The sequence below is a fragment of the Mycetomoellerius zeteki genome, unplaced genomic scaffold (genome assembly GCF_001594055.1).
Source record: "Mycetomoellerius zeteki isolate Tzet28-1 unplaced genomic scaffold, Tzet1.0 scaffold106, whole genome shotgun sequence".
Taxonomy (NCBI): domain Eukaryota; kingdom Metazoa; phylum Arthropoda; class Insecta; order Hymenoptera; family Formicidae; genus Mycetomoellerius; species Mycetomoellerius zeteki.
In genome coordinates, this window is record NW_017255975.1 from 4,623,088 (window position 1) to 4,644,327 (window position 21,240).

General features: G+C 31.3%; 2 protein-coding genes and 1 pseudogene across 3 annotated transcripts in view; 1 reads left to right on the forward strand and 2 right to left on the reverse strand.

The window, feature by feature from the left end:
- LOC108722538 (uncharacterized) overlaps positions 1-394 on the reverse strand; it is a 1,306-nt pseudogene extending 912 nt beyond the window's left edge.
- Positions 395-1,012: 618 nt separating this feature from the next.
- On the forward strand, positions 1,013-5,006 carry Ns4 (Nucleostemin 4). Its single transcript, XM_018447712.1, has 5 exons — positions 1,013-1,204; positions 3,038-3,354; positions 3,434-4,082; positions 4,232-4,654; positions 4,774-5,006. Exons 1-5 carry the CDS (start codon positions 1,114-1,116, stop codon positions 5,004-5,006), a joined length of 1,713 nt encoding a protein of 570 aa, XP_018303214.1. The 5' UTR covers positions 1,013-1,113.
- An 835-nt stretch (positions 5,007-5,841) lies between these two features.
- Positions 5,842-21,240, reverse strand: part of LOC108724654 (otoferlin) — a 43,393-nt gene continuing 27,994 nt past the window's right edge. Inside the window, exons 10-28 of one of the 2 annotated variants that reach the window (XM_018451118.1) lie at positions 20,215-20,525; positions 19,730-19,973; positions 19,305-19,541; positions 18,540-18,848; positions 18,295-18,447; positions 16,941-17,141; positions 16,612-16,863; positions 16,131-16,181; positions 14,397-14,704; positions 13,521-13,882; positions 12,950-13,135; positions 11,761-12,493; positions 11,195-11,365; positions 9,763-9,932; positions 9,226-9,544; positions 7,949-8,147; positions 7,665-7,883; positions 6,210-6,310; positions 5,842-6,116 (exon numbers count right to left, since the gene is read on the reverse strand). In XM_018451118.1, the coding sequence (XP_018306620.1) occupies positions 5,936-6,116; positions 6,210-6,310; positions 7,665-7,883; positions 7,949-8,147; positions 9,226-9,544; positions 9,763-9,932; positions 11,195-11,365; positions 11,761-12,493; positions 12,950-13,135; positions 13,521-13,882; positions 14,397-14,704; positions 16,131-16,181; positions 16,612-16,863; positions 16,941-17,141; positions 18,295-18,447; positions 18,540-18,848; positions 19,305-19,541; positions 19,730-19,973; positions 20,215-20,525 (4,707 nt within the window). In that variant the 3' untranslated portion in view covers positions 5,842-5,935. The remainder of the gene's footprint in view (positions 6,117-6,209; positions 6,311-7,664; positions 7,884-7,948; positions 8,148-9,225; positions 9,545-9,762; positions 9,933-11,194; positions 11,366-11,760; positions 12,494-12,949; positions 13,136-13,520; positions 13,883-14,396; positions 14,705-16,130; positions 16,182-16,611; positions 16,864-16,940; positions 17,142-18,294; positions 18,448-18,539; positions 18,849-19,304; positions 19,542-19,729; positions 19,974-20,214; positions 20,526-21,240) is intronic. The other variant, XM_018451126.1, reaches the window with a different exon arrangement.

The following is a 21,240-nucleotide window of genomic DNA, read 5'->3' on the forward strand; positions in this document are numbered from 1 at the left end:
TATTAAAATGTTATATTTAATATTCTGAGAGAATATGCCTAAAATATTATTTAATATTAAATAATATTATGCGCTTATAGGGCAGTAATCGTGTTGCGGTTCTTCATCTGTGGAGATTTTATGGTACAATGTCACCCATATCGATAGAATTATAATTTCGACGTATACTAAGGCCATAATATATTATTAAGTCGTCGATTAATCTTGCTGTTAGTTTCCCTTCTCCGCCAAGACCTTTTTTGTCATTTTTGTCAAAGTGCGAAGTCGTGTACCCATACGCTTCTGTACATGATCGAAACATTCTTTTTTCAAAACGGTAATATCTGCATAAGATTGGGCATCTATATAATACCTTTGAAAGTTTTCGAATCTCCGTCGCCAATGTATTGACAATATTTTAGTCCATGCAAAGTTTCGGAGCGAGAAAACATTTCGACTATACCATCTACCTCCATTTTTCCAGCTGATCCTTCATGATTTATTTGACAATTATGCGATTTAGGCTGAGGTCCACTTGACGCTACAAAGAATCGTCAAGTGGACCGCAGCGCGCAGCTGTAAACACAAGGTGGGAGCACCGGTGACTCGGGGAGCTAAAAGTGCTGGAAAGTGGGAAGTGAGCAGAAATGGGAGTGAGATTGAGAGCATGGCGTGAGACGAGCATACCTCATGAAGCAACTTTGAACATTATTATGCACAATGATCTGCACGCTAACACATATCTAGTCGATTCGTTACAATTTCTTTAATTTTCATACTCCACATGGCCACACACTTTGGTTAATTCCGTCCGAAACTTTAAATACACTTCGTGCGTGGTCTCGTCCGAAAACAGTCTCAGATGGCGCCAATGGTTAAACGATCAGCTGTTCTGCATCGTGTATAAATTCTCGTCTCGTAGAATACGGACAACACGGATTCGTAGTAGTATTTATTCAGCGTTTCGGCACGTTGCAAGTCGTATGAACGAATTGCCGGCGTACAGTGGTGTAAGTACAGTGGCTCTGAATTTTGACGAATTAAACATAATCTTTATAAATAAACTACGAATTGTTTGTGACAGATCTGTGATAAAGTGATTGAAAAAAAAAACGAACTTGAAACTGCGGAAATATGCCTCAGGGAAGGAGAAAAGTTCCATTCAGCGGAAAAGCAAAAAAGCAACAAATGCAGGCTAAAAAACAACGGCAACGAACTTTGCTTGGTATGTGTATTTATTATAAAAATTTTAATAAAGTTTTATTAAAAGGATGGAGGTATATTTTTTAAATCTTCTTTGAGTGAGATTTATTATAATTCATTATTTTGTTACATTCTTTGTTTAAAAATGTGATACTGTTTACGTTCAGAAAAAAACAGTTTTGTAACTGTTGTAAGATTCTTTGATATAATTGATTTAAGTGTCCTCTTTAAAACTTTTACAGTGAATTTTTTTTAAAGAAATCTCACTTTTAAAGATTGAAAATTGAGCTACTCTTTTTCAAGCTGATTCAATTTTCATTCTTTAAAGTGAGATTCTACTTCAAAAATTTTAAAGAATATGTTTAAATTTAGTGAGGAAGTAAGAGCACTTATATTAAAGAATTTTATAACAGTTGCAAAACTGCTTTTTCTACTGACGTAACCACTGTTTTAACACTATAGTGGCTTTTCAAAAGATTTTTGCAATTATTTTCACAGTTGATGGATTTTTAACCTTTAATCTCTTCTTGAGTAATAAATCTTTTCATAAACTTTCTTCTAAATAACTCAATTTATATTATATAATATTTTTTTCCCCAATATTATTTGTCTAAGCTTATTATTCTCATAATTTATATAACTCTTCTTTAAAAATCTTGACGATAAATTCTGTCACACACTTTCAATTTTTTTATGCATTGTTGGAATATTGGGTGCTTTTCACTTACATTAGTGACACGAATTGACACACACACACACACATAAGTCAGTTCTGTTTTTAAATACTTTCTTTTTAAGATATTCGACAAAATTATCCTTCTATCCCAAACAATGTCTAGAAGACATCTTTACGATGTCTTTAGAATGTCTTTTAAGCATGCATGTTGTCTAGGATCTTTGCTATTTATTGACTGTCAACCGCCAAGAATAATAGAATCACGTTTATGCCGATTATATTTCCTAAAAGGAAAGCATCTATTGTTGGAATGTTTTATATGTCACTGATGCTAAATCTTACTTAAACTGAGGACCATTTTCAGATATAAACAAGATCTTGTTGATATAATATTTATTTCGATAGCGTATATATATATATATATATATAAATGTACATATTATATATACACATATGCATATGTATACATTGGTTTTTATGCATATACCATATATATATTTATATACCAATGTTATTTAATTTATATAATTTATTATGTTACTTAAATAATTTGCCATATATATTATTATAATATGTATATAAAGTAAACAAAAAAAATTATAGAGCTTATAAATGTGTGTATATATATACATATAATTTATTAATATTAATATAAATTTTTTTATCTATCTTTTTATTCCAGTTATTTATTTCGATGATTGTTTTTATACGATTATTCACTTTGTGCAAAAATAACTACCAAAATGATTAACTTTGAATTTTATGTCATCAATAACAAAATAAAAAATTAAGATAATTTATAAAAATCAATTATTTTAAAAACCTGTTATTTATTTATGAGATGTAAGCTGCATTTTTAAATATGAATTTTCTTGAAGATTTTAATGCATCTTAAATGAAACTGTTAAACTGTTATGAATAATGTTATTATTTTGACAGTTTACATAAAATAGAAAATATGATTTTATATCTTTGGCTATAAGCCGCCAGGTCGCAAAAAATAAATTAAAAATAAAGTGGGCCGCGGATAGCGCATCAGTGTAATCTATGCTACCTGAGTCACATTATTTTTAAAAGTTTATATATCTATATATATAATTGCAACTTGTAGTTATTTTATTAGCAATTTATTAATATTTGTGAATGATTATTGTTGCAAAAATATGTTTTTATTAACAGTAAACCCAGATGATGATGAAAGTTGCAGCAGTGAGAACAACGTTGATCATAAGAGACAAGTGATGAAGATAAATGAACAACCAAGAGATAGTAAATCTTCGAGGAATAAATACGCACTACAGTTCTTTCAAGAGTCCAATGAAAAATTGCGAAAACGCAAGGAACGAGCCTCTAAAAGTATCGAACCCGCAAGTCTCAAGGATCAAGAAATTTCCGATAATTATTTTCCGCCTGGAATTGACATGCCAAAGCGACCTCCATGGGATTTTAATATGACAAAGGAGCAATTGGAGACGAGAGAACAGAGATATTTTACAGTATGTAGTTATGACTCTATCTGTACTAAACAGAATTCTAGCTTATCGAACATGTTACTGACTAATAATTTGTATTTAGGATTACTTGGACAGTATGGAGGAATTAGCTAGTTCGAGTTATTTTGAATTGAATTTAGAAACTTGGCGACAACTGTGGAGGGTTCTAGAAATGTCAGATATTTTATTAATTATTGTCGATATCAGATATCCTGTTTTAATGTTTCCTCCGTATTTATACGACTATGTGACGAAGAAATTGAAAAAAGATATGATTTTGATATTAAATAAGGTTGATCTAGCACCTCCAGCGTTAGTGGTGGCTTGGAAAGAATATTTTCATAATCAATATCCAAAATTACACATTTTAATGTTCACATCGTATCCCACTTACAATCTTCATGGTAGTACAAACAACGAGGAGGAGGGTATAAAGAAAAGATGTCGCAAGGGAAAATTGAGAATGGCCGCGGAAGGAGCACAGAAGTTGCTAGAGGCTTGTAAAGATATTGTTGGTGATCAAGTCGATCTAAGTTCTTGGTATGAGAAGATTCAAGAGGAAATGCATTCCGAATACGATTTAGATGATATAAATCACAAGGATAATGTAATAATCGAAAAGGAGGATACCACTTACTTTGAACACGAAAAATACAAAAATGGAGTTCTGACTATTGGGTGTATTGGAACGCCAAATGTTGGAAAGTCTTCTTTGATGAATGCATTGATGGGTAAAGAAGCAAGATTATTTAATTACATGATTGTATTATATAATTAATCATTTGTTAAATGATTAATTAAATAATGATTTTTTTTTATTTTTATGTTTTATATTTAATAATGTCATTTGATTTTCATCATCTAATATTTTATTTTACAGGCAAGAAAGTCGTGAGCGTGTCTCGTACTCCTGGTCATACTAAGCATTTTCAGACTATTTATCTTACAAAGACTGTATGTTTGTGCGATTGTCCTGGTTTGGTCTTTCCTTCGACCGTGCCCAAAGAAGTACAAATATTAATGGGTTCATTCCCGATTGCTCAAGTCAGAGAACCATACACTGTTGTACAATTTCTAGCCGAAAGAGTGAATCTACCGAAACTATTAAAGATTCCACATCCAGAGAACGATGACACGTGGTCCGCTATGGACATCTGCGATGGTTGGGCTATTAAAAGAGATTTTAAGACGGCACGAGCAGCTAGATTAGATACATATAGAGCAGCAAATTCATTGTTACGAATGGCGTTAGAAGGAAAAATTTGTTTGTATATATACCCACCGAATTGGACCATTGATAAAAGTATTATTTTATTCTCTCTTATCACACACAGATAAGATTATTTGTGAAAAAAATTGTTTAAACAACTATATGTATATATAATATGTATTCTTAACGTAAATAACGTAAATTTTTTTTAGAAAAATGGGAAAATCACGCAGATGTTGAGACAGTACGATGGATTCAAGCTAGAAATAAGGGTGATAATTTCAGTACACCAACCGAAGATATGTCTTCTGAAGATGAAGAAACTGACGACGAAAGACTGACAGAATCTTCTAGAAGTGCAGCGAATGATAAATCTACGGAATCGTCAAATGAGGAAAACGACGTACTTGTAGCTAATAAATTTTCGTTGTTATCTGCGGAATAATAAAATAGTTTATTATATTGCATCTTGCTCAGATATTTTATTTATCTCTTTTTTTTACACACATTGTTTTCTTAATATATAATGAGCAATTTGATGATAAAGAATGATTTTCCTGTGTTTTCGCCCGCGAAACACAATTGTCACTATGGATATGATCCACTTACGCTGCAAATACTTCGAAATATTTTTTGATTGGTCAATTCATAAAATTCTTTCTGATTGCTCAGCGAAGTGAATCACACCTTATGATACAGAATATTTTACGAGTAAAAATATATTATTTTGTACAAGCGACTATGTTGCTAATTGCTAATATTTTTCTCATTTTTTAGTATATTTTTTTAAGGTCACTGTGTGTATGAATTATTTACAATGTAGTCCTAATTTGCAATTATTCTGATTAATTTATTACTTTGGTCCACTATAAACTGATCAAGGATAAAAAAAATTACATTTATTAACAAGACTTCTTCAGGAACGAAGTAATACGAATTTCAAAAATGGTCATAAATCAGTACTTCATACAATTTATCTACAACATTCATACGTAAAATATAATTTCTAGTGCCCTAACATTTGCATGTCTAACATGAAACTGCAAGATACATGACTTCTATTTCTTCGAAAAATATTTTATTTTTGCTTTGATATTTTATACAAGGTATTTCTCAATTATAATTTTTATATGAGTTGCTCAGAAATACCCTGTATGTGTTTTTTAATTCTATTAAAATCCATTATGACTTCTATTTTGTCACTATAAAAGAATTCTAATTTTCACAAGCCAATATTAAGGACAAATTAGAGAAATTAATCTAATGCTAATTTACGTCGATTTTGTATAATGTAACAATATAGCTTTGTGATTACATTTTTAAACCGTCAAATTGTTTTCTAAAACAACAATTATACATTGCGACGAACAGCATTTAAGCTCCCAAGATCTTTTTCACAGAATAACCTGGTATTGCATAAAAGAATAAGAGCAAAAGTATGATCAATCCAATCGCAATTATGGCTTTCAGGATAGCCCATTTATAGTTGTGCCAAACTATATACTTGATGGACTTTAGTGGGTTGAGGAACCACATGAAAGATGCATCCGGTCGACTGCAAAAGAGTTAAAAATATGAAAAAATTGATAGTAGATTATCATAAACATAAAAACAGAAGAAACTAATATTGTTGTGTTATTATACTAACTTTGGCTTATCCAGTGGATCAGGTTCGTTTCTACCAAAACCAGCAGGAATTTTTTCTGCCTCCTCTTTTGTGAGCAAATGTATCTCGGCTTCGACCTTGCCCTGTACAAAGCAATAAAGCATAAGTGTCTGACGAAATATATAAATTAATATAAAATATAATTTAAAAACAATTTAATATATTTAAGTAAAAAATTAAAAGTTTTCTATTTTTTATATAAATAAATAACATACTTAGTAAAAAATATCGATCCAGCTAAATATTTCGAAAATAAGGTATTTGAGGAAAAATAGTTTCATATAACAGTTGTAGAGTTTCATCAAATGGTAAACTATTTAAACTTGGACGCACGTATGTAAACGCTCTCAAAGTCAACTTAAAAATTTTTTATAGAAATTCTTACTTTTGTTCAATATTTAATATTTTTGTGGTGGACATTAAAAACTTTTCAAAACATTACAATAAAACATCTTTTGATTGAAGATTTTTCGATTTATTCAGATATCGCTAGCATTATGTATAAATAAGTGTCTGACTGTCGGACCGATCGATAGTTGAAATCTTTTGAATTTACGAAAAATAAAAATAAGATTTCCAATAAATTTGAGTTTGCCATAGTCATACGACAAAACCATTCAAAACTACTTTCTTTTCAAAGCTAACTTTTCAAGATGATATATGGATTGACATACATCGAGCTAAAAGCACACATATGTTGAAAAGTAATGAAAGAATTGGTTTTAAAACGAAAAGTTTCGGTTTTGAAAAATTTTTTAATATCATGATATCGACATACTTTTCAAGATATATGGGCTGATATATTAAACTCAAGGCAATTAAAAACTAGTCCTTTCATTTTCATTTTTTAAAAGGTTTCAGTTGTCGGTCGGAACCTTTGAATAATACTAGTGCCAGCGATACCTGAATCTATTAACTCGTATGGAAAGGAACTATTGGGAAGTATTGAGAACTATTCACATTTTTATTTCTATAGTTACTATTCAATTTCCAATAGTAAACTATACATATTCCAATAGTAATGAATAGTAATGTCCTTTAACACTACATGATATTAATAGTTCTCTGAGTAATTCTGAATAATTCATATTTTTTAATATAATAGTTCTCAATAGGTTCTTTTCATATGGGAACCCATATAACTCAAAAAGTATTTAATCAAAAAATGTTTTATCATGGTATTTTAAAAAGATCTCAACGTTAGTTATAAGAATATTGAATAAAAATAGGAGTTAACATTTTTAATTAACTTTGAAAACTTATTCACACCTACGCTCAAAGTCAAATTAATATTGCCGTTTGATAAAACTTCACAATTTTTATATGAAACATTTTTTTTCTCAAATGCCTTATTTTCGAAATATTTAGCCGGTTCGATGCTTTTTGCTCACCCTGTATATTTAAAATCTTATATTTATGTATAGTGATATCTTTTACCGTCAGCTCCATGTCTTCATTCTCTTTCTTCACATAAAACGGCCACCATCCCTTTATACGTTTTTGCTTGAAAATGTTAACCGTTGGCACAGATCCGTCTGTTTTTAGCATGCTTAACGAGCAGAGCTTACTATTTTTTGCTCCTCGAGGAAATCGATTGAGATCGAGTGTTATCGCGCCCAAGAAATCATCTGCTGAGAAATGATCTGCATCCCAGACCTGCAAAAAGCGTCATTATTTTTATGTATCGGAACGAGATCGAAAGTATCGTTTAATTACATTACCTGTAACTCTAGGCGTGCTGGTATTTTACATTCGGTTTCGTCCCAGCTAAATAGGCTTTCTTTACGATTAATAACGATCTTCTCTTCCGCTACCAGATAATCGAATGGAAATATAAAGCGCCAGTTAAAGTTTCCTTCGCCGGTTAATGATCGATAATGAATATCGGTGGACTGACAATCCTCCGGTCCCTTTAGCCATCTGTTAAGCAATGTTCAAATGATATACAATATGACTATTTATTATAAAAAATTAAATAAAATTTTGAACAAAATGGCGTTTTTGATTAAACTATTGTTAGAAAAGAATAAGATCTAAGAGAAATATTTTGTGGTTGAGAGAAACTTACTGTTTATTCATTATTATCGACAGTGTTGCGCTTAGATAATTAAAAAGTATCTAGATATAGATACGATAAATCACACAAAAATGTATCTTAGATAAGATGAAGATGATTAACTTTATATTAATCCAGATAAAAGAAATTAAAAAATTTTTATCTAGGTAATTTTTAAGATAATTTTGTTTTTAACTAACTATTAGGTAGTAAAACGATTTATGCCCAATTTCTTCACCTCTAGATAACTATCCAAAAAATATCTCTCAGAATAAAATGGAGATATCTCCTGGATAAGGTTATCCGCAAGTTATCTAGAAGTGAAGAAATTGGGCATTAGGATAAAAAAAATATATTTATATTTTCATTAATTTTTATTTTTTACGAATAAAAGTTTTTTGAACATTTCATCTAATATTTCTATGTGGAATTAATATTTATTGTCCACAAATAAAAAGGCGCTCTACTGGCGCTGATAATGGCAATGATATATCATACTTAAAAAAAATTTGTATGACGTGTTGATACAAATTAAAAATATTTAATTCCTTAGATTTATCTTCTAAATATGAAAGTACTTCAATGTCGCTTTGAATTATGATTGATATCATACTAATCCTAATTTTATCTATATCATAAAAAAATTCTCGTCATTACTACTACTACTAGAAGTTATATAGAAATTTTTTTACAACACTCTTCTACAATCTTAGTTAATTTGAAAAATATTTTATCTAAAATAAGATAAAGATAATCTATATTCTTAATAATCTAGATAAAGATAAGATAAAGCCATTTCTTCATCTATATAATTATCTAGATAATTTTATCTAGATAACAGAAAACACTGATTATCGATAATAATTAAAATCAATTTTTTGATCCAATTTATATAAAAAAAAGTTGATGAAAAATTTGTTTTCCTTAGAAATCTATATTCACCCTTTTACATAAATGTCACTCATCTTCTCGCCGGTGAAGAATGCGTCATCTTCCAACACGACGTCGTCTGTATTCCATATGATTACTCTCAATTCATAACTCTTGGGCTTTCTCGGTGAAATATCGATGGATGGTCCCGGCGAGGGCATGTCCATTGGAAACATGTCCACCCACATTTCCAATTTTCCCTGTTCAATACCTGGTTTCTCGGGATTATAGAGAGGTCGGGTCTCCACATGTTCGGGTACCAAGGCACAACCTATTCGCGGAAAAGCGTTCCATTGATGAAGAACGGCTAAAGCGAGATGTTCTTCCATTCCTAAAAGAAAAAATCTTTTATGTGATATGATGTTTATGTCAACGCTGCATATTCAAAAACAGCATAAATCCTTTTATAATATACATTTTTTAAAATTTGAGCTAAATTTATCTCGATTCGGTCAAAGTTATCTTCCATTTTACAATATATGTAACTTATACATATTCAAATACTAAAGTATTGATTATGTATTCTTGCATTTTAATCTTTTCACGTACCCTTCGTATGTACATAAAATTCCATTTCCTCGTTTGAAAGGGAAAAGGTTTTTCTACCGATTGTAACACGGCCGTGAGAATATACTGGCCCATCGATTTTACCATCTTTGCATAGCTTCGAGAGTATTTGAGTCGGTTTCATCGCATCTCTCCATTTATTATAGCCAGATCTGGAACAGAAATAACGGCTAATCAATTTCGTGCATCGGAATTACGTTTTCGCATTTGCTTCTCTTATCCGATATATTAATCTAGAAGGTAAAATATATTTTTCACACACCACACACACAATGTAAAGTCTAGTGATGTGTATTAATGTGTACTAGCTACAAATTAGCAAGTAGACATTATAGTGTACAGTGTATAATAAATAGTTCTTAAGAAAATGGTTTTAGCGTAAATGCACGTAAACGCATTAAACAAAAGAAATTACGATGAAAAAATAGTTATTAGTCCTTGTTAAAAGTCATAGATTCGCTAATTTTAGACAAATAATTACTACACTGAGAAAAAAAATCTTAATTTCAAAGAAATATTTCTTTGCTCATATTCAAACAAATTATTACTTTGGATCAATGAAAATTTCTTTGAAATTAAAGTATGTTTTTTTAAAATAAAAAAAATATCTTAATTTCAAAGAAATTTTCATTGATCCAAAGTAATAATTTGTTTGAGTACGAGCAAAAAAATATTTCTTTGAAATAAAAATATTTTTTTCTCAGTGTACTGATGTGATAAAGTCGCTCTGTTGTTAAATTACTGAATTGCGTGACACGATTTATTTCATTACTAGAAAAGCTCTCATTTATCATTGTAATATAGTGCTACTCGTTATACAGAGTAGGATCTTAGATCGCTTAACTTAAATATTTAGATCTATGAAACAAAGCTTTTTGTTTTGAGTTTGTTCGCAAAAACTTCGTTCAAGAGATATTGACTTGTTATATAAGTTATTAAACTATAGAAATAAATAATGTCTAAATATCTTTTGATTTCGTTTACTTTGAAACAAAAAGTGTATACCTCTTAATAGCCTACAATCATTGAAACGGAGGATATTGCAAACGTGCAAAGGAATTACAGGCGCACAGTGTCAATCAGCCACTCGTTCTCTCATCGATAGCTGCAATACAATGCTTGTCTTAGGGTTGGAAGCTATTATTTTGAACATGATAATAATAATAAAACAGCAATAAATTGATAATTACATTTTAATTACTGTAAAGTAATAAAAGGAATAAGCTTAAATTATTTCAATTATTCATTCCTATAGTTCTGTAACTTAAGAAGTCAATATCTCAAACGAAGTGTTTGCTAGTAAACTTTCAGAGAGAGAGAGAGAGTAATTTTTGTTTGTTTTGAGTTTTTAAATTCTCATATTTTAAGTTTGGCAGTTTAATACTTCGGAGATACTTTGTGTATATAAACTCACTCGTCGTATTTCTTCGCGAGTCCGCATGTAGCTCGATGTCTACTGTAGAAGCGGTTTTCCAAATCGATCTTGGTCTCGCCGATCATATCATCTGTTCCGACCAAGTCCCAATCCAGGACTTGCACAGTCAGCAAAGAGTCCTGCGGAAATGTTGCCTCGATCTCGAAACATCTTGAAAGAAAATTTTTAATTGGATTAAAAATGCACAAAAACAGTTTCAACTTTTAAGGATAAAAATTCACAAAATAAAATTAAAGGAATAAAAATAAGAAGAATTTTTGCAAAGTTTATGCTTTTTGAAAAATGTAATTTTCTCCTAAAAAAACATTTATAAAATATAAAAATATAAAAAATAACATTATGTTAAGAAACGCGAAAAATACAGTTTTTAATCTACTATGTGTAGAATAGTATACATACATAATTTATTGAAATTCCAAACTTTTTTAACAGAAAGATAATTTTCCTGAAAGTTTAAGCCAAGTCTCAATATTATCAAAATTCCTCCCCAGAATTGCAAAAAATTATGCGACCATTGTAATGCTATAATACACACAAAAACATACTTTCCAAAGACAGGATTCAGTTGTTTCGACACGTAATTCTCCTTATCGCTGATCCTCTTGCCTCCCAATTGTAAGACCACATAAGGATCCGCTTTTCCATTTAGATCGCAAGGATGAAGATCATTAGCTTTGACGATGTACACTCGTACTAGGACGTGGATAGGCTCGTTCGACGGGACACCCTGGAAGAATCCGTACTGCGGATCAAAACCCATTACAGTGTGATCCATTAGATCTTTCGGTAGTGGCCACTTGTAGACCTTCAGCGCGCCCTTGAAGCTGCCGACAATCCTTGATTCGTCTTCGGTTTCGTCGCCAGTCTTTTTGCCTCGATATAGTTCGAAAGTGTGCAACCATTCTTTAAACTGCTCGAATTCGTGCTGCGCTTCCAGTTCTCCTGGATATATCTTTAGTAGGGCGATCTTGTTATACTTGTATTGAGTTTGCTTTGGACTGAGTCTCGAGACAAACTTCACCGCATTCGTCGGTGATTTCAGACCAAACAGTTTCTTTGTGGGATTAATTCCGGAATTCTTGTCGCCTGAGGAAGCCAATTGACTTTGCGTGACAGCTTCGTCTAGGAGCATTGGCAGCGTCCCGTTTGGTTGGTTCTGGAATATGAATTTCTCCTTACGCAGCTCTTTGTTCTCCTCGATCATTGCTTCCACAGACGCGAAGTACTTTGTCCACCAGTCTTGGCAGCCATCTCCGTTCTCTAATGCACCTAAATCGCCTAAAAATGCAGCATGTTTTAAAGATGCTTCACTTATCGTGTATTATTTAAATTTAGACATTAATTAATAAAGAATTCACGAAAAATGTTGATATAAGGATACAAATTGAAAATAGATTTATTCATCAATGCAATAATTTCTAATTTCTCTCTTAACAGCATGATATAATTTTATTTTATAACAGTATATAGATGTTTGCATAATTTAAATATACTATATTTAAATATACCATAATTTATATATACCATTAGTTCATCGTATTAAAAAAATTGTTATAATTTAATTAATTGAAGCACTAAATAATATATTGAAATACATATTTTATATGTTGTTATAACATTAATGATATTATAATATTACCTTACAATTACTAAAATGTTTTAAATAAATATCTTTATCTTAATTAAATAAATGCATTTAGTCATTTTAATTAAATTCAATTTTTGTGAACAAACCTATGTTGTTATCATTAGCTAAGCTATGCTTCCTACGTAAGTTTTGCTCCGTTTTATCTTTCTTCGTAGGACCACATCCTAATTCGAATCCAAGAGTAATGATGGTATCTCCGTTGTTAGCTTCCAAGTCAGTCATCGATTCTAATAATGACGTTTGTGGGAATTTCGATTTAGATGGATCAAGAGCTGCAGCATAAACATATAAAGTCTTGAAATTAAAATGCTAAAAATATAAATGTAATCTGTAAATAACAATTACTTCTTAATACAATTTATTAATTATTAATTTAATTTTTATTTGTATCATTTCAATAAATCGTTATAATAATGTAATTTATTTTAAAACAAGACATTACTTTTTTTAAATTACAATTAAAACGAATATAATTTCGTCATATTCTTCAATAATAGAATTATGTTATTATTTCAATAAAATTTAACTGTGTTATATTTATTTAAATTATATATTGTTTTTATTCTATGTTTATTCTATTTGTAAAATTCTATTTGCGTCGCAATTTTATAGCAGTTTTAAAGAGTTTCGCAATTAATCAATTGATTATGTATTTACCCGTGCATTGTAACTGATACAAACTCTTCTTTCTCTCTTGGGCGTCCTTTGCTCTTTTAGTTAAGGGATAGTACATGTATTTGTGAATTGAATTGATGGTGTGAGTACCGACGAGGGTATATCTACCGAAACTCCGACAATCCACCGCTCTTATAGTCAATGGCGGTCGATAAAGCTCCTGTTCAGGAAGCTCTAATTCCAGAAATTTAATTGGCGTGTTGAAATTTGGATTTTTCTTCGCATTTGCTATGACAGACGAATAGAGAATGTGACCGGCGCATTCAACATCCACGCGCGGCTTGTCAACCGTTAGTAAATGGATTCTCTTCAAATCCCGCAACCCCCAAAAGAGTACTTCGATTCTGAAAGTCAATGTTATTAATTAAGAGTGGTATAACAATATATTTATTTATTTATGACATCTTCATCTAGGTATAAATTAATTATCTTTCATGTTCTTGAATATGAAAAATAATACTTATATTCTTGAATTATGAAGATTTTTTATTACTAAATAATGTATATAGTTATAGTATTTTTAACAAAAAGTCTAACAACTGTAATAATGAAAAGTAATAACTGTAAAAGAAATAACTGTAAAATTTTTTAACAATCTTGCATTGTTCATAATTATGTAAAAATAATTTACTAAAAAGAATAAAGATTTTATTTTTCAAATAAAAACCTGATAATGGATTAATTTATTATACATATATAATATATCAATTGGATTTTTTAATAAAAATATAATCTTATTTATTAACATACTATGTATTCCTAAAAATTCTAAAGATTTTTCTATTTGAGGAACTAAAAAATACATTTGAGAAATTTTTAAATGACTACGTTAAATCAATAATATATAAAATATCGTACCGATATTTGGATAAAGTAGGTCGAATTCCCACGGGCACGGGAAGAATCGGGCCTTGATCCTGACCGGATCCTGGAGTTTGGGATCCGCAGCTGGAATCTTTGGGATCCGGCAAAGTAGGGAAGCCATAATCTTTAGTAGAGGGATATTCCAGTAATTCGAAAACCGCCAGAAGTTCGCCAGCCCTCGAGGCTCCTCTGCTAACATCATACCATTCCAAGGACGGTGGATATTGCGGAGGAGTGTAAGACTCGGAGGCAAGTTTGACATGAGGTCGCGCAATCGCCCTACCTATGTACTCCGATTTTCCCTGAAATCGTAAAAAAAGATTTTGATATGTTCGAACGGAGAATTTACTGATCAACCGTGTGGCTACGAAGATGCGAGGAAACTGTGTGAAGGAGAACATTTATTATTTAACTTAACAGATTAAAATTTAATTATGATTAAAATATTCAAGGCACTGTGAAGAAGTGCAAAATGGTGATATCTTAGGATTTGCGAGAGAAGGAGTAGATATTTAATATAATTTCTGCAAATTCTATAAAGTAATTATTCTATATAAAGTAATTAAGACAAAACTATTAGAATTATCAAAGTACTCGAATTTTTAAATTTAATATTTATAACAAATAATCAATTTTTAAGAAATCATTACATAATATATTTATTAATCAACGGTACATCACAAAAAAATTTACGTAAGATAATAGGATATGAAGAAATCTTTCATTGTTTGTAAAAAACGGCTTAGATCATTGCGAATAGGGATGCACCAGATATCCGGAAAGTATTCGGTATCCAGTATTATCCGGCACTTTTTTACTAATGACCGGATAGTCCGATATCATTAGTATCCGGGAATATATCCGGTTGAAATTTGATATCATTAAATTGTTGATTTTTTATTATACAAATGTTCTAAAAATAAGTATATGCATATTCATAATGCTATAATATGTCATACATTGTTGCAAAATTACAATTTTTTCTCTATAGTCTTTTTTTTAAAGACATTTTCCCGGAATCCGGTCGGATATCCGATTCGAAGAAATTGCCTTCTCGGATATCCGATGTTACATGTTTTGCCCGGATATCCGATATCCGGTAATTTTACGATCCGATGCATCCCTAATTGCGAATTTAATTATAGAAACTGCACAGTAATAAACACTTTTGTGAATAGAAAGAAATTTCAACACAATAAATAATTATAAAGTTATGAATATAAATTCTTTCAATAAATTCTTCGAATAGGTAAACTTATAAGAGTAAAAAAAAGAGGTAAAAATTTGTAGATATTTTTTCGAAATTAATATATATATATAATAGTTTACTATTATAAAAATATTCTTATTGATATATATTTTCTTTCCAATAACAACGTATACTCGTCTGGATATATTTTGTAAAATACAAGTATTGATAGGTAGAGATGTATCTATTTACCACAGTATGAAACCAAGTAAGGTAAAGGGAAGTCATTTGCGGTTGTGCGGTTGTGTAGGTAGAAGTGACTTTTCGTCAACTATCGCAGAAATTTCACTTGGAAACTTGCAGTCTTCGAAATTCCGAGTATGCGAATTCTGATATTGCGCAAGTTTACCTATATCCTAACATATAAATATCGAGTGCCATGCCGAGCGTGTATATTATGTGTGTTTCCGATGTGGGTGTCGTGTGACGTGCATCGTGTTATTCGGCATCGTATAAATGTCAATATGTTTTATACAAACTGTCAAAGCAGAGCCCTCATGCAGTGTTATGTCCATAGCTACAATATGACTCTGTAAAAAAAAACGATTACGAAATCATAGAAGCGATCATTCCTTTTAGTAACGTTTTACATCGGTACCATCAAATCGATGGTAATTAAAAATTGAATCTGTATTTATAATTAAAATTCAATATTTTTCATCGATTTATGCATTGAATATTTTTTATTTCGGACATTAATCGCATATAAAATAAAATTTACAAATTTTTGTTCAAAAGCTATCTGACTATTCGAAATAATAATCACTTAGTGAATTTGTTAAATGCCTAATTACTTTAAATGCATGATTACTTTACAGTAAAAAATTCATTAAGAGATTATTATTTCAAGTAATTAGTTTTGAACAAATAGTAAATTTCGCTTTAAAAATAATACGTAGAACTTATCTTAAGATAGAAAGAATGAGGATAATATAATTAAGTGAAGACTGTTCGACTTACCACTTTATCCTGATCAAATAGCTCGATGACGATGGACGGTGGGTCTTTTTTGATTTCTTCAGCGATGCCGTAGATTAAGATATCGTCAAACAGCAGCAATTCGTCCCATGTTGGACTGAGGGTCTCGTCGATCACTTGAGTGCACTTGCAAAACTCACCACAGATAACCCTCGCAAATGGATCTGAGAGACCAGACGCATCGCTGCCGATCAGCGATCTCGCTTGATACATGTGAGCTCTTAATTGAAATTTCTGGCGAACAATTTAGAACAGCAGAGTTACGCATTTATTTGACGAGCTGTGTGGAAATATACGGAAGAAACACATACGTGTTTTTGGACGTAGTGAATTACGGTGGGCGGCAAAGCGCGAGGCCTGTCCACGTTCCTCAATTCGTGACTGACCTCGTATCCCTTCGGTAAACCTTGAATGAAGTACTTCTTGTGCTTCAATATTCCCAGCCACATGTAGATCTGTAATTTCGTTTGGATCGCCCATCCCGAGGGTCCGAATCTTTTTTTGCCTGGAAGCTATACATGGATTCCACTCAAGATGCGAGAATAGCGAGAATAAAATTGAATGTTAACATACATATATTCTCTAGGATTTTCGTCTTACATTTCCTTCAATTTATCCGTATATTACACTGTGCAACAAAAATAATTTTTTTTTCATACATGGAAAACTCAAATTTTCTGTGAAAGTAGAGATGAAATCTAATACCGACGTGCGTTTAATTTGGCGATATCAAATCATTTGCGGTTTTGACGCACATTTGAAGTTTTATTCACATTTGAACAGATTAATTATTTTGGTCACGGTGCAAGATGAAATTTTATAACTGTCTGAAAATCATGTATTTTCATACAAAATTAGTCGCTAAATGAGAAAATGATAAAATTAAAGCGGAAATAAAGGAAAATGTTGAAAATATGTATTTTTAATTGAAAATTACTCAAAATTTTTTACCTTTCTACAAAAACGGTTATAATGCATTTTTCTTAAAGTTAACTATGTACAACACCGCGATCCGATTCAGGCTTACAACGCTTACGAATCATTTCATCCTTGTTCAAATGTTAAACAAACGCTCATAAGCGTTATGAGTTATGAACATTTTCAGATCATGACCTAAATGGCGATTTTCGACTAAAAATGCACTTTTTCACCATTTTGTTCTACTTCAATCGCTTTAATTTGATTGTTTTCTCATTCAGCGATCAATTTTACATGGAAATACATAATTTTACGAAAATACATAACTTTCAGACAATCGCAAAATTTCATCTTGCGCCGCAGACGAAGTGACCTCCTTTAAATTTCGAATGTGCACAAAAACCACAAACGATTTGATATCGCCAAATTAAATGCACGCTGATACTAGATTTCAACTCTACTTTCACAGAAAATTTGAATTTTTCATGTGTGAAAAATGCTGTCGCACGGTGTTATAAAATATCTCAAAATAAATATTGCAATATTACAAAATATAAGTAGTACAATAATGAGTACACAAATCGCATACAGATATTTTCAGCGTATAATTACATTTTACAGAGAGATTTAAATGTAGGTAAAAGAATTAATTTTTTAAATTTAATTTTTTTTAGTTGTCATTTTTATAAGTAAATAATATGCAAAGCTAAAAAAGTCGACATTACTGTCTTCAGTACATTTATTTACCTTGAGAAACATAGTTTGTATTTTTCCGCAATGTCGGCCACATTCTTCGTCGACCACCGAGTAGATCAGTTCGCGACCTGGTATTCTCTGGTACGCCACTCGTCTTCCAGAGCTGATCACCCAGATGAACACATCCGGTAGGGAGTCTTGCGGCTGCAAAAAAGATCAAGCAATTCCATTTGATAAAGCACATACGCGACGACGTTTATGCTTTATGAAATGGAATTGCTTGAAAAACTACTGACATCATCGACGAGAAACTTTAACTTTTGCAGATAGCTGTGGGCTGTCTTTAGTCTTTCTTTGAAGCTGCTTTTAGTCACGAGGGCTTTGAGATTGCGCGACAAAATCCCAATATTCTCCATCTCTCGCTGACATAATTTTGTACGCTCCTTGTCCAGCTTTGTTTTCCCGACGCCCGGACCGGTCACGCTAGACTTGCTAATACTGACATATCGATTACAATTCGCGCTAAGTTCCTCGAGAGTAGACTTTAAAAGCTTTTCGCACGTTGAGTCTTCCAAGTGCGATTGAACCTCCGACAATCCTTCCTCCTAAAGGGAGTATAAAGAAAAGGCTTTATCGGTTTTATGTAAATCCTCTAAATCGAGAACGCTGTGATCTCTTCATCTCATATTCAAATAATCACGTTTCCGTTAAAAATCTAGTTTCCTTAAAAGAACCTTTCGAGATATCCGATTTAAATAAATACATTCCTCAGATGATTCTGATAAAATCAAACTGAACATTTAAAAATCGTCGAATTAAATGATTAATATCAACTTCTGAAGTAATATATTATAGTTTTATTTAAAAAAAATTCTTTATCTTTTTGCACATTAAATTTAATCGAGTGTTTAATAAATATTTATTATATTTTAATGACCAATGAATCAGTTTTGATTGCTCAATTTAATTAACAATTAATTTGACACGCAATTGTTTTAAAAAACCCGTGTATAACCTAAGTTAAGGCGGTAGTTCTAATTAATAATTTTAAAGCCGCTTACCAGTTTATCGGCAATCTTGCCGATAATATTGCTGTTATACATTCGACGTCTATAATCTGGCCATATGCTTCTTACGTGAAGGCATGGCTTGTCGTCCCAGTATGGTAAGAAATAATAAATTTTATCGTGCGTCATTGGTTTACTAGCCGGTGTGGTACTTTGCCAAGATCCAGCCAGAATTTCTTGCAGTTCTTCCTCTTCCCCGCTTGTTCCGCCCTTCGATCCCATATCATACATCTGTAACAAACGATATGGGCACCTTTTACAAACAAAATTGACGTCCTTACAAAATTTTTTTTCGACTATTTCTTTCTTCCTTCTTAATAAAAAAAAAATATTTCCAAAGTATATTATTAAGATAAATTTTTTTCTTTGTTGAGAAAGTTTTTAAGTTTATTTTCTAAAGAACTTAAAAATTCATTCACCTTGAAACTTTCATTGTGACCGTCGAGAGCGTTACCCGCGTTTCCGATCGATATTTCAAAGTACATCGGCTTATCGCCTAGCTTCTTGTCAATCATTGTAGCGTCCATGATTGTGGCATATAGGAAAAATTCTTCATTCCTAGCGTAGGCGGTTTCGTTGACTGGCACCGTTGGCTCCACCTCAACTTCCGACGGTGCTATTTCCACGTTATCGGTAATCTCGGTCCGTATTGCTATTAAAAGTCTAAAACAAAAAACAAAACATATAAATTATAATTTAGCATCTCATTCTACGTTAACTTTTTCCTTTTGTATTTGATTTCACTTATTAATGAACTATTGATTTTACTAATTAATTCTGACTTTATTATTTGTAATTAATAATCATTTAATTATGAAATAACATAAAATAACGTACCACATTAATTGTATCATTTATGTGATAATTTATAACTGTATCATTATATACTAAAATGCTGCACAACCTCGCTCTATATGAAATTCCCTCGCCCAAGCCGGTGTTCAACGTCGAGTGCTCATCTATGAGACTGTAATCTCTGATGCTCCCATAAAGATGAATAAACGCCGGACCAAAGGTCGGTAAAAAGCCCTTTTCACCATCGTTGCTGATCTGCTTAAGGTCGACGAAGTGAGTACCGATGACGGTGGCGTGTACCGGATCATTATCGCATAATTGTATCTTTATCCTCTGACATAGGGGAGGAAACATCTCCGTAAAAACTATTTGTTCATTCCATACTGGAGCATAGCTATGTCTCTTCACGCTTGTTTTCCCCTGTGAAGTGTCATAAATAGAAAAATACTTGTCTTTGACATCTAGTACACTCCATTTAACGTCGCTACGTTTTAAGTAGATTCAATAATTTTACACGGAAATAAACTAGTATTAGTTTTCAACTCTTAATGATTCTGTCAAAATTGTGTGGGGCAACTTATATTAATAATGTAAAACCGTGTCGCGACAATATATATTATAACTTCTTGAACTTGACGGCTCACCGATTTAACTTTGCCACGACGAAGTCAAAAGACATTATTCCTTTTTGTATATAATAGACCGCTATTAACGGTCCAACGATTAAGGAGAAACGATTAAGAAGATTTATTGCTATTTTCTTTAAGTTTTTCAAATTTAAAAATTATGGGGTTACGTATGTTTACAAAAACTTTTTAAGTTTAGAAAATGTTTGTGCGAAGGAGATAATTATCCAAAAAGAGGATGAATCTGAAAATAAGATTCGTTAAACAGGACAGAAAGAACAGTTTTGTTAAAGTATCTAAAAATTCAGCTGAAAATTAATTGGTTGAACTATCAAAATAATTATATAGGACGTTCAAAATTTCAAATTAGTTACCAGGATGTCAAAACTTAAGCATCATTTTCTTGACTTTTCTCCAATCCTTTTCTAAACATTTTAATAGCCCAACAATATTATTTTCAGATTTGTATTTATCTAAATTTTTACTTAAACTTTAGCAAAATTATTTTT